The following is a 13,107-nucleotide window of genomic DNA, read 5'->3' as shown; positions in this document are numbered from 1 at the left end:
TTTTGCTTTTAATCTTCAGAATAATCCCATTTGGCAAGATTAGTCCCAATTTACATGTGAACAGACTAGGAGAGTGAGTGACTCATTTAAAGTCACAGAACTTTTCATATGTTGAACTCAGCCCAGATTCTTTATAGTGCTTTTTTTTTCACTTCCTTTCCCGTTCTGTGCTTTTATTTTAGACCTGCTAAGAATGTCTCAGTATCTTTCTAGATGCCATTTTTTTAAATGGCAACAGAGACAATATACTTCTGCAGTCAAAAGGATTTCAGCTGGCTCTACTCAAGTATTGAATAATTCTTGAATAAAAACATAGCAACAGAACTTTTGATAAGAAGGTTCTTTAAGAATCATTTAATAGATCTGATGTTTTTATCCTTTCTTCAAAGTCATCTGTAATCCAAAAAATACTGAAAAACTTCCTCTGATGGAGTCACAGCTCATTTCCTTCTGAGGCGGCTTACTCCAAGTTTGGGTTGATTGACAGGCTATTCTGTATAATGCAAAGACTACTGAGAACCAATCAGCTCAATCAACCAATTAGCTCAATCTCTAATTTTATCAAACTCTGGAAACTAGTATAGTGGTTAACTATTTGTCCTGAAGGCCAAAGAACGTGGGCTCAATTCAGGCTCCAGAATTTACTAGCCAAGAGACCTTAGATAAACTATCTTTTTAAAGCCTTGGTTCTCTTTTCTGTAAAACAGAAAATATAAGTATCAACCCTACTGAGCAGATGGTAAAGAGTCTGCCTGCAAAGCAGGAGACCTGGGCTTGATCCCTGGGTCAGGAAGATCCCCTGGAGAAATGGCTACCCACTCCAGTATTCTTGCCTGGAAAATCCCATGGACAGAAGAATCTGGTGGGTTACAGGCCATGGGTTAGCAAAGAGTCAGACATGACTGAGTGACTAACACTTTCACTTTCCACTGAGCTGTTGACAGGCATCCAGTAATTGTCTCATAAATATTAGTAATTATAGTTGCAGACAATTAGTAATTGTCTCATAAATTATTAGTACTATCAGTGGTTTTATCAACCTAAGGCAAAGTATCTAGCTCAATTTCCTCATCTATAAAACAGGGAGTATGTGAAATTGTTCTTAAGTCTTCCAGGTCTCTTTTATCATATAATAAATTTAAATGTGTGTGTGATTAGCTTTTCCCATCTATCCTCATTGGGGAGCAGTTCTTAACCTAGAGCCCATGGATGGGCTTCTCAGGGATCCCTGAACCCTTTGAAATGGAATACAATTGCATGGGTACTTATTTAAAGACAGGATACGTAGCTTGCAGAATCTATAACTTAAAACAGATTTAGAACCACTCTTTTTAGGACTATGCAAATCACATCTATTTGATCTTTGACATGATAGAACTTCATTAATGTAAAGATTTCAATTTTTCTCAGGTTAGCTACCCTAAGTTCCTTCTAAGAGCTTTTTTTTAAATATTATATGGTTTCTCTTTTGAATGATCATATAAGGCTGATATCCTTCTTGAAATATGGTTCCAAAGATGAGCACAGTATTCTTGACATGATACATCCAATCAGCACAGAGGGAGAACTTCCTTGCTGTAGAGAAGCACTACTTCTATAAATACTGCTTTAGGCACTGAGAGGGTAACAGGCAGGAAGGCTAGGGGTCTCCAAAGAGAGAAAATAGGCTGCAAGTGTCAGATGATTTTATCTCTCTTAAGCAGCAGGAGGAAACAAGAAGTATCAGATTTTTTCCCTTCTCTATACAAAATTAAAAGGTTTCTTTTAAAATTCTGTGTTGCCATGACAATACCTGGTTCTACCAGAACTTTTCTCAAACCTTGAGCTAACCAATGTGTTTTTCTTATGGAAATGTTTTTCTTCAGCTATGTTAATCAACTATGTCTTTCTTCAAGTCAGCTCACTTAAGAGACTCATAACTGATAATGGCTCAAGGAACAAGCATGTTTTACTCATTCAATTGTTCTTCTAACCTATGTTAATGAAACTATATATTTGCTTGGAAACCTGCCTTTCTTCAAGATTCATGTCAATCCCTTTATGGCCCAGGACAACTCACCTTGTGCCAAAGTTATCTCAAAATGCATGTTGCAGGTGAGGCGCCTGGTTCTGGTCTCTGAGTTTTGAGGTATTTCCTTTCGCCAGTTAGCAGCCTGCTAGTAGCTATATAACATCCAGCTAAAGGCTAGCAGGGAGGCACTCTTTCCTCTTCCTTCTGATGTCTATGTTCGAAGCCTTCTCTATCTCTTTTATACTTTAATAAAACTTTATCACACAAAATCTCTGAGTGATTGAGCCTCGTCACTGGCCCTGGACTGAATTCCTCTCCTCTGGAGGCCAAGAATTCCAGCATCTTTCACGGTTCAGCAGCAGCCTTTCAGGCACCATCAGATTTAGACAGTTAGATCAACCTTTGCACAGCCTTAAGTGACCTAAGTCACTTGGTTTCCTGCTAACATCATATATTTCTCAGAACCCTCTCTGTGCAGCCATCCTTTTGGACATATATACAGCATGTATTTACCCTTTATAAATTTCATCTTGTAAGATCTTAATCCAACTCTCCAATCTGTCGAAAATTAATCTCCAATAATAAGATAATATAAATACAACACATATGGATATACTCTGAATGGTAAGGAGAAAAAAAAAATCACCACCTATTTTAACATAAAATTTCACAAATCTGACTTACAATTTCTGTTGATCTCATAAGTGAAGTGAGTGAAGTCACTCAGTCGTGTCAGACTCTTTGTGACCCCATGGACTGGGGCCCACCAGGCTCCTCCGTCCACGGGATTCTCCAGGCAAGAATACTGGAGTGGGTTGCCATTTCCTTCTCCAGGGGATCTTTGATCCAGGAATCGAACCCAGGCAGATGCTTTAACCTCTGAGCCACCAGGAAAAGTTCATTAAATTTTTATACATTATTATCAAAACCGTTCATAAAAAATAGGTTCCCTTAGTTTGAGGCTAGCTTTCAGACACAACACATACACAAAATCAATGCACAGAATTCTGACTATAATTTCCCTTGAATGCAGCTCACATGACTGACTATATTAACAGCAGACATGGACAAAAGCAGCATGAGAAAAGCAAGTTAACAGTATGTTAAGAAGCAGTTCCTTGTCTCTTAATCACTGTTGATACACTGACCAACTGCCTTTTCTATGTCTCAGTGATCCCTCTATTAAAGGGAAATCATCAGATTTGTCTAATATCAGATACTATGAAAAATTACATTTTAGAGCTCACCCTCTTCAATAGCCCCCTGAATGGCAAAGGTCTTTTAAATTAATATAATTTATCCTGTGATTCCAATAACGTTTTTGACTCCCCAGTGACGACAACACAAACCAGTAAGACTTATTCATGGGGTTTCCTGGGTCTTCTTGCACTGGAATTTATAAATAACTGCAAAGTGATCACTTGCAGTCTATACTCACCATCTATAATAGACATATTTCTAGACGTTGATGTAGTGGCCTTTGAACCTCTGCCTTGAGTAGAAATCTCCAGACTAGTGCCTGCTGATAGAATACTGAGCAGTCAATATACACTCCATCAGTAGCTAAAGCTTTCTTTAAAATAACAAAATCAAAATGAAATCTAAAAAAAAGTTATCTCAACATAGTTTATGTGCAAAATGCCAAAAAAATATATATAAGAAGAAACATAGAGTCTGATTAGTCAATTTTCAGAGACTATACTTAGGCCACATTTGGTTCACATTACTCCATTTAAAATTTAAGGAAAATATTTATAAATGCAAGGATAATAAAATAATCATCACTAGAATATGGAGACTGTCCTCCTAGGAGAGTTTTAACCAAAGTACTACCCATTTTAACAAGTTTAAAATTCCTACAAATAAATATTTAATAAAAATTTTTAAATATTCCTAGGGATTTTTATACTTCATTAGAAAGTCACTGGGTGACTAGCTTTTATTATTTGGACTATTCAATGACAATAGTGTCACATTAAACACAATGATGGTAATTAATGTTAACTAACATTAAGAAATCAAATTGTTTGTGGGCAGTTTTTCTTTGTAAACAAATTTTATAAAGCCATTTCATGATAATGTGGGCATTTGTACCTTATGACACTAACAAAAATAATTTTTATGATCTGGAGTTTTCTTCCTACTGTCAGTGGGCCTTAGCCAATCATTTTCCTTAAGTGTTTCCTTCACTATTACTTTGTATATGTGAGAGTAAATGTATAGATTAAATGTACCCACTGTTTAAGAAAAACTGTGAAACTTTTTTCCTTTTTTTTTTTTTCTTGGCTCTGCTGTGACACTCAAGGGATCTTAATTCCCTGACTAGGGATTGAACCCATACCCTTAGCAGTGAAAGTTCCAGTCCTAACCACGGGATTCAGGAAAATCCTCCAACACAGTGAAATTCTTTTAAAAAATATGACAGTAGGTATTAAACTCTTTTAGTATGTAAAGAAATACATATTAAAAACTTCATGTGCATGTGGCCATTCAATATTAAGTGAAATGTGTATGTCAGAACTACATCAAAGACTGTTTCAGCACATTATAAAGATAAATTTTTGAAAGACTGTGTAACTCAATTCTGCTAATGGGAATACAATTCTGAATTTCCTGCACAACTGCCCAGTGTCAATGTGTAGGGAAGACAGTACTCGGGGCTAACCTCTTCCTCTCTGTGACCCCCTTCTCGACACTGAATTCTGCCCTCTTCCTCCTCTTTGGCCTCTTCCCCGGCCTCTTCCTTTGTTGGCTGCTGCTATGATGCCATCGTCCGAGTCATCAGCCATCTGTTCTGCCAAATCTATACTCATAAGGTCTTCAGCAGTCAAGGCGGAAGCAGCGTCCTCTGACTGAGATCTGAGGGCTCTGGCCCTACTCATGGCCTGACAGGGATGATAAGAGGAAAGCACCTATTAGTGGACAATGCAACATCCTCCAAGTCATTAATCTGGTCACTCTGATGAACAGCTCATATTGCCAAACTGTCTAAACTATTATTTTTCACTAATCATGCTGTTATTGTTGTTGTTCAGTCACTCAGTTGTGTCCGACTCTTTGCAACCCCATGGCCTGCAACATGCCAGGCTTCCCTGTCCTTCACTATCTCCCAGAGTTCACTCAAACTCAGGTCGATTGAATCAGTGATGCTATCCAACCATTTCATTCTCTGCCACCCCATTCTCCTCATCATACTAAAAACTGCAATACAAAAGAAGCCTTCTCCTCCAGCAATCAAATTTAGTGCCTGTGATTTGCCAGATCAATTTGCAATACTACCTGTAAAAGGAAACCTTTTGAAAGGTATACTAAGGATGATAAAATTTCATAAAATCAAGTTTCAGAACTGAGACAAATGGCATTTCTGGCAGGAATTAGCTAGCAATCAATCCTAATTCAACAGGCTTCCCAGGTGGTGCCAGTGGTAAAGAACTTGCCTGCCAATGCAGAAGACATAAGAGACGAGTTCTATCCCTGTGTTGGGAAGATCCCCAGGAGGAGGACCTCCTCTTGTCAGGAAAGCAAAAAGAGAAAATCCCATGGACAGAGGAGCCTGGTGGGTTGCAGTCATGGGGTTGCAAAGAGTTGGGACTTGACAGAGTCGACTTAGTACATGTGCACGCATGCCTAATTCAGTACCACCATTTATAAGAGACTGTCATCATTTGGGCTTCTCTATACAATGGGCTATTGATAAATAACAAGAAAATAACCTCAAAAAATAGCATCTATCTCTGGGTGATGACATTTTAGGGTACTTTTCTTCATTATTCTTGAATATTATAAGTTTGCTATAATAAACATTTTCTAAAATATGACTTTTATAATCAGAAAACATAAGCAATAATTTCTTTCAAATATATAATAAAAAGAATTAAGTAGAACAAAACAAGTGAAAGCATGGAAAAGGATAAAAACCTTAGGACCAAGATTTTAATTTAATAAATTTTAACTTGAAAAGAAACTGTTTAGAAAAAACCAGTTTGAGACTTAATGAAATATCCTGAATAACTCTGAAGTGAATATAGATTTCCTGATTAAAAACAAAAAGAGCAATGCTGCCCTGACCTCTTCCTTTAAACCTATCAAAATGTAACAAGAACAAAAATTTTTTTAAATGTTTTCAATAAAATTAGAAAAATGCTCTACCCACAAAACACAAAGCCAAGGAGGAAGCGTTAACGGGTGAAAGAGTGAATATCTGGTTTGGCTAAGGGAGAAGGCTGAAGAGTTTCAGACAGTGTAGAGAGCTCCAAAATTGATCTATCCTTACGAAGAGACCATGACAACAGTCTCTCTTGCTTAGAATGATAAGTTCTGGGTCTAGGAACAGGCAGCTAGAGCATTTCCACGCTCTCTGTGGTCCATGGACTACGGACAGACAGGGCTGACTGAGGGAGGAGAAGAGAACAAAGCAGGCAGGGCAGAAGCAGGAGTGAAGTGGTGGTAGGAGGGAGCCAAGCTTCACCACGAGGCACTTGCTGGAGTGGAACAGCTAACTCACTACAAGCGCTCAACATGGCATTACAGCTCAAAAAGAAAAAACTTCAGGGAATACAACAAAAAACATAAAGAAAAAAAAACCTGTAAAGATTTCAATTCATCTTTCTTGTCCCAGATAAAGTATGGCCAATCCTCATAATTTTCACATCCCTTATATGCAAATTCACCTACTTGCCAAAATGTTTTTGTAACCCCAAAACAATACTCCGGATATCTTTGTGGTCATTTATGGGCATATGCAGAGTGGTGAAAAATTTTAATTGCCCAACACACACATTCCAGATGATGTCGAACAATGTGACACTCAGCCTTCTGGTTTCAGCTCTCGTACTTGTAAATGAGTATCCTTTTCAGAACCCATGTAGCGCCATGTTGTTCACAATTTTGTGCTTTGGGATGGTAGTTTTACTTTTAAAATGGCCCCTGGTGTACTGCTGAAGTGTTGTTTACTGTTCCTAAGTGCAAGAAACTAGGATGTGCCTTGTGGAGGAAATACACTTGTCAGATAAGCGTCATTCAGGCATGAATTATAGAGCTGTTGGCCACAAGTTCAATGTTAATGAATCAATGACATATACTGAATAAGGTGTCCTCAAACAGAAACACACAGAGAAAAGGTACTGCATTAATCAGTTAGCAAAAATTTTGTAACCAGGGGCTGGCAAGAGCCTATTCTTGCATTTCCTCTTGAAGCAGTAAGTTAAATACTCACTCAGTGTTTGCAGTGACTTTATAGAATACAATGACCATAAATAACAAGAACAAACACATTAAAATATATATAAAGACCTAAATATAAAGACCTATATAAAAAAAGACTTATGTAAAATATATATAAAGACCTATATTACATACTAAGGTAGCTCTAACTGATACATGTTGAACTCTGTACTCTGAAAATAAATAATATACTTCTTTTCAAGACTCCATGAAATGGTTTAACTGATATATAATGGTATGCTAAGAAAAAGATCAATTCTAAATAGCAAAAAGGATATCATACTTTCTAATCACAGTGCAATTAAAATTAAAAATGAAAATATCCTGACTTCAAATTGCAAAATAAAACAAAAATTACAGAATATCTAGAAAAGCATAATAAAAATACTGAATATCAGAACAGATGAAACTGCTTAAAAATGAATTGTTAAAGCAAAGAAATGAGAATGGAGGGGGGAAAAAAGAAAATCTTCTAAAGAAAATTTTAATTTTCTAAAGCAAATTAAAAGAATTATGACAAAGCACTCTGCTCAGTTCTAAGTAATTTGGAAAATAAAAGAACTCAACTAAACCAAGACAGTCTCAACAGACTAATTAACAAAGAACACTTTGAGAAAAAAATTAAAAGAACTACACTCCAGAAAATGACCACAACCAGAAAGTTTCACAGGTAAATTATACCAAATCTTCAAAGAACAGATGATTCCATGGCTATTTCAATAGCATTCAGAATGAAAGCTGCCAATTTCTTTATATAAAGCTAGCATAACATGATACTGAAAACTGATGAAGGACTGCATGCACAAAAGAAAAATCACAGTATCTTACTCATGAATATAAAAGCAAACAAAAGGAATCCAGGGGCGCACTGAAAGACCAGTACACCCATTACCAGGAATTCATAAAGTGATACTAAGGATGTGTCAATAATACAATAGAAAATTATATAATTCACCATATTAACAGAACACAGGAGGAAGAACCCCACAGGCTTACCTTCACGGATGCCAAAAAAGCTTTTGATTCATTCCCTATTCCAGATTTAAACAAACAAACAAACAAAAAAAAAACCCTCAGGAACGAATGGAGACCTCTTTTACATGACAAAACCCCTAACTCTGCTACACAAACACTCAGTGTGAGTGTGCACACACTTTCACCTGAGTGCTCTTATAAATCAATTAGAGAAAGGCCAATGACCGAGGCAAAAAAATAATGCTGTATGTAAAGAACATGACCAAGTGTTTCATATATAAAAACTGTTCAGACTTACTAGTAATAAAAAAAGTATGAATTAAAAACAACAGTAAGAAATAATTTTTCACACTTAGATTTGTAAAGATCATATAGCAATTCCACGTTTAACTTTCTGAGGAATCATCATACTGTTTTCCACAGTAGCTTTTATCTTCCAACTAGTAATGCACAAGGGTTCCCATTTCTCCATTTTCTTGCCATTATTTGTTACCTTCTAATTTTTGGAGAACAGCCATTCAAAGGGATACAAAGTGTATCTAATGGTTTTGATCAGAATTCCCTAGTGTTTAGTGATATTGAGCATCTTTTCTATGCTTAGTGGTTAACTGTATCTCTTCTTTAAAGAAATATCTAGGCAAGTCCTCCGTCCATTTTTAAAACAGGTTGTTTTGTTGAATTTTAGAGCTCTTTATATATTCTGGCTATTAATCCTTTATCAGATATATGATTTGCAAATATTTTCTCTCATCTTACTGGCTGTCTCTTCACTCCATTAATAGCACTTGGTATTACAGCTTAAAAAAAGATATCAACCCTGAATCAAATTCAGATAGAACATAAGAAAAAAATCAGAGGCCAGTCCAACTATGAACTTTGGATCAGTCTAAGAACAGTTTCTACATTTTTAAAGGGCTGCAAAAAAAAAAAAAAAAAGTGACATATACTACCGATGGCCAGCAAAGCCTAAAATATTTGCTACTGATATCTGGCTTTTTATTTAAATAGGAACCTACAATTAAAGAAAATGCTTGAGAGTTTTTCTATGTGAACAAGACACTGAAGCATGTTTTTTATCTCTAAAGGAAAAACGAATGCTTTTGTTTGTCCATTTAAGTAATTTAAGTATGATACTGGGATTCATGTTCTGAGCTAAATAATTCTACAAAGCTGTGAATTACACCTTGGGAAAGCCTTGAACTCCATTAGTCAAGTTCTAAATAGTATCAGTTCAGTTCAGTTTGGTGCCACTCAATTGTGTCCAACTCTTTGTGACTCCATGGATTACAGAACACCAGGCCTCCCTGTCCATCACCAACTCCCAGTTTACTCAAACTCATGTCCATTGAGTCAGTGATGCCATCCAACCATCTCATCCTCTGTCGGTCCCCTTCTCCTCCCGCCTTCAATCTTTCCCAGCATCAGGGTCTTTTCAAATGAGTCAGTTCTTCACATCAGGTGGCCAAATATTGAAGTTTCAGCTTCAGCATCAGTCCTTCCAATGAATATTCAGGACTTATTTCCTTCTGATAGACTGGTTGGATCTTCATGCAGTCCAAGGGACTCTCTTAAGAGTCTTCTCCAACACCACAGTTCAAAAGCATCAATTCTTTGGTGCTCAGCTGTCTTTATAGTCCAACTCTCACATCCATACATGACTACTGGAAAAACCATATAGCTTTGATGAAACAGACCTTTGTTGGCAAAGTAATATCTGCCTTTCAATATGCTGTCTAGGTTGGTCATAGCTTTTCTTCCAAGGCACAAGCATCTTTTAATTTAATGGCTGCAATCACCATCTGCAGTGATTTTGGAGCCCCCCAAAATAAAGTCTGACACTGTTTCCATTGTTTCTCCATCTGTTTGCCATGAAGTGATGAAACTGGATGCCATGATCTTAGTTTTCTGGATGTTGAGTTTAAAGCCAACTTTTTTATGCTCCTCTTTCACTTTCATCAAGAGGCTCTTTAATTCTTCTTCACTTTCTGCCATAAAGGTGATCTCATCTGCATATCTGAGGTTAGTAATATTTCTCCCGGCAATCTTGATTCTAGCTTGTGCTTCATCCAGTCCAGCATTTCTCATGATGTACTCTGCATATAAGTTAAATAAGCAGGGTGACAATATACATACAGCCTTGATGTACTCCTTTCCCAATTTGGAACTAGTCTGTTGTTACATGTCCAGTTCTAACTGTTGCTCCTTGACCTGCAAACAGATTTCTCAGGAGATAGGTGAGGTGGTCTGGTATTCCCATCTCTTTAAGAATTTTCCACAGTTTATTGTGATACACACAGTCAAAGGCTTTGATGTCATCAATAAAACAGAAGTAGATGTTTTTCTGGAACTCTCTTGCTTTTCTGATGATCCAACGGATGTTGGCAATTTGATCTCTGGTTCCTCTGCCTTTTCTAAATCCAGCTTGAACATCTGAGGTTCACAGTTCACATACTGTTGAAGTCCGGCTTGGAGAATTTTGAGCACTACTTTAAAGCGTGTGAGATGAGTGTAATTGTGTGGTAGAACATTCTTTGGCATTTCCTTTCTTAGGGATTGGAATGAAAACTGACCTTTTCCTGTCCTGTGGCCACTGCTGAGTCTTCCAAATTTGCTGGCATATTGAGTGCAGCACTTCCACAGCATCATCTTTTAGGAGTTAAAATAGCTCAGCTGGAATTCCATCACCTCCACTAGCTTTGTTCATAGCGATGCTTCCTAAGGCCCACTTGCCTTCACATTCCAGGATGTCTGGCTCTTGGTGAGTGATCACACCATTGTGGTTGTCTCGGTCATGAAGATCTTTTTTGTACAGAGCTTCTGTGTATTCTTGCCACCTCTTCTTAATATCTTCTCCTTCTGTTAGGTCCATACCATTTCTGTCCTTAATTGTGCCCATCTTTGCACAAAATGTTCCCTTGGTATGTCTATTTTCCTGAAGAGATCTCTACTCTTTCCCCTTCTATTGTTTTCCTCTATTTCTTTGCAGTGATCACTGAGGAAGGCTTTCTTATCTTGCCTTGCTGTTTTTTGGAACTCTGCATCCAAATGGGTATATCTTTCCTTTTCTCCTTGGCTTTTGGCTTCTCTTCTTTTCTCAGCTATTTGTAAGGCCTCCTCAGACAGCCATTTGGCCTTTTTGCATTTCTTTTTCTTGGGGATGGTCTTGATCACTGCCTCCTGTACAATGTCACAAACCTTCATCCATAGTTCTTCAGGCACTTTGTCTATCAGATCTAATCCCTTGAATCTTTGTCACTTCCACTGTATAATCGTAAGGGATTTGATTTAGGTCATACCTCAATGGTCTAGTGGTTTTTCCCTACTTTCTTCAATTTAAGTCTGAATTTGGCAATATGGAGTTCATGATCTGAGCCACAATCAGATCCTAGTCTTGTTTTTGCTGACTATATAGAGCTTCTCCATCTTTGGTTGCAAAGAATATAATCAATCTGATTTTGGTGTTTACCATCTTGTGATGTCCATATGTAGAGTTGTCTCTTGTGTTGTTGGAAGTGGGTGTTTGCTATGACAATTGCATTCTCTTGGTAAAACTCTGTTAGCCTTCATTCTGAACTCTAAGGCTAAACTTGCCTGTAACTCCAGGTATCTCTTGACTTCCTACTTTTACATTCCAGTCACTTACAATGAAAAGGACATCTTTTTTGGGTGTTAGATATAGAAGATCTTGTATGTTTTCATAGAACCACTCAACTTCAGCTTCTTCAGCATCACTGATTAGGGCAGACTTGGATCACTCTGGTATTTAATGATTTGGCTTGGAAACGAACAGAGATCATTCTGTCACTTTTGAGATTGCACCCAAACACTGCATTTCAGACTCTTGTTGACAATGAGGCATACTCCATTTCTTCTAAGAGATTCTTGCCCACAGTAGTAGACATAATGGTCGCCTGAATTAAATTCGCCCATTCCAGTCCATTTTAGTGCACTGATTCCTAAAATGTTGATGTTCACTCTTGCCATCTCTTGTTTGACCACTTCTAGTTTACCTTGATTCATGGACCTAACATTCCAGGTTACCATGCAATATTCTTCTTTACAGCATCAGACTTTACTTCCATCACCAGTCACATCTGCAACTGGGTGTTGTTTTTGCTTTGGCTCTGTCTCTTCATTCTTTCTGGAGTACTTCTCCACTCTTCTCCAATAACATATTGGGCACCTACAGACCTAAGCAGTACCTCTTTCCAGTGTCAGATCTTTGTGCCTTTCATACTTTTCATGGGATTCTCAAGGCAAGAATGCTGAAGTGGTTTGCCATTTCTTTCTCCACCATGACCCATCTGTCTTGAGTGGCCCTACACAGCATGGCTCATAGTTTCATTGAGTTAGACAAGGCTGTGGTCCTTGTGAGCAGTTCCAGCTCTTTCCAATTCACCACCTGTCAGCTACAGTTCTGAAATATTTAGCAAACAGAAAAGGACTAATGGGACAGTTGTATGAATTCAGTGAGGATGAAACTTCTGGTCATAAGGTTTAAATTTTTCTTTCTGCATATCTCTGTCTTATGTACTAAACTGAGGCTTTCTGGAGGACCCAGACCATCTCTTTCATATTTATATTTCTAATAAAAAATACAATGGCTACCCATAACAGGTACTATACAAAATGCTGAAGGAAAGCAATCAAAAGTCCAAAAAAAATAATTGCTAAAATAATTTTTAAGTACTAGACAGCAATCATCCAACACTTACAGCAATTAGGAAATAGGAAAATATACTTCAATTTGAATTTCAATAATGAATTCACCAAGTACCAGACAGAGGCCCAAAGTTTAAGTTAACAGTTGCTAACCTCAAATTCCTAATCTACAAAGAGATGGAAAAGACAGTGATGAGGCGATCAAGCAAATTTCAACATTTCAGAAAGACCAGTGG

At 37.4% G+C, this 13,107-nt stretch overlaps 1 protein-coding gene across 5 annotated transcripts in view; it reads right to left on the bottom strand.

Annotated features, from left to right (window-relative positions):
• The window catches only part of MRE11 (MRE11 homolog, double strand break repair nuclease), a 72,471-nt gene that overhangs the window by 14,136 nt on the left and 45,228 nt on the right, over positions 1–13,107 (bottom strand). For all 5 annotated transcript variants that reach the window (XM_070473701.1, XM_070473699.1, XM_020895466.2 and 2 more), the window contains 2 exons: positions 4,677–4,896; positions 3,450–3,533 (listed from right to left, as the gene is read on the bottom strand). In XM_070473701.1, the coding sequence (XP_070329802.1) occupies positions 3,450–3,533; positions 4,677–4,896 (304 nt within the window). The remainder of the gene's footprint in view (positions 1–3,449; positions 3,534–4,676; positions 4,897–13,107) is intronic.

This window comes from Odocoileus virginianus, chromosome 10 (genome assembly GCF_023699985.2).
Source record: "Odocoileus virginianus isolate 20LAN1187 ecotype Illinois chromosome 10, Ovbor_1.2, whole genome shotgun sequence".
Lineage (NCBI taxonomy): Eukaryota > Metazoa > Chordata > Mammalia > Artiodactyla > Cervidae > Odocoileus > Odocoileus virginianus.
This window is presented reverse-complemented; position numbering and strand designations above follow the sequence as displayed.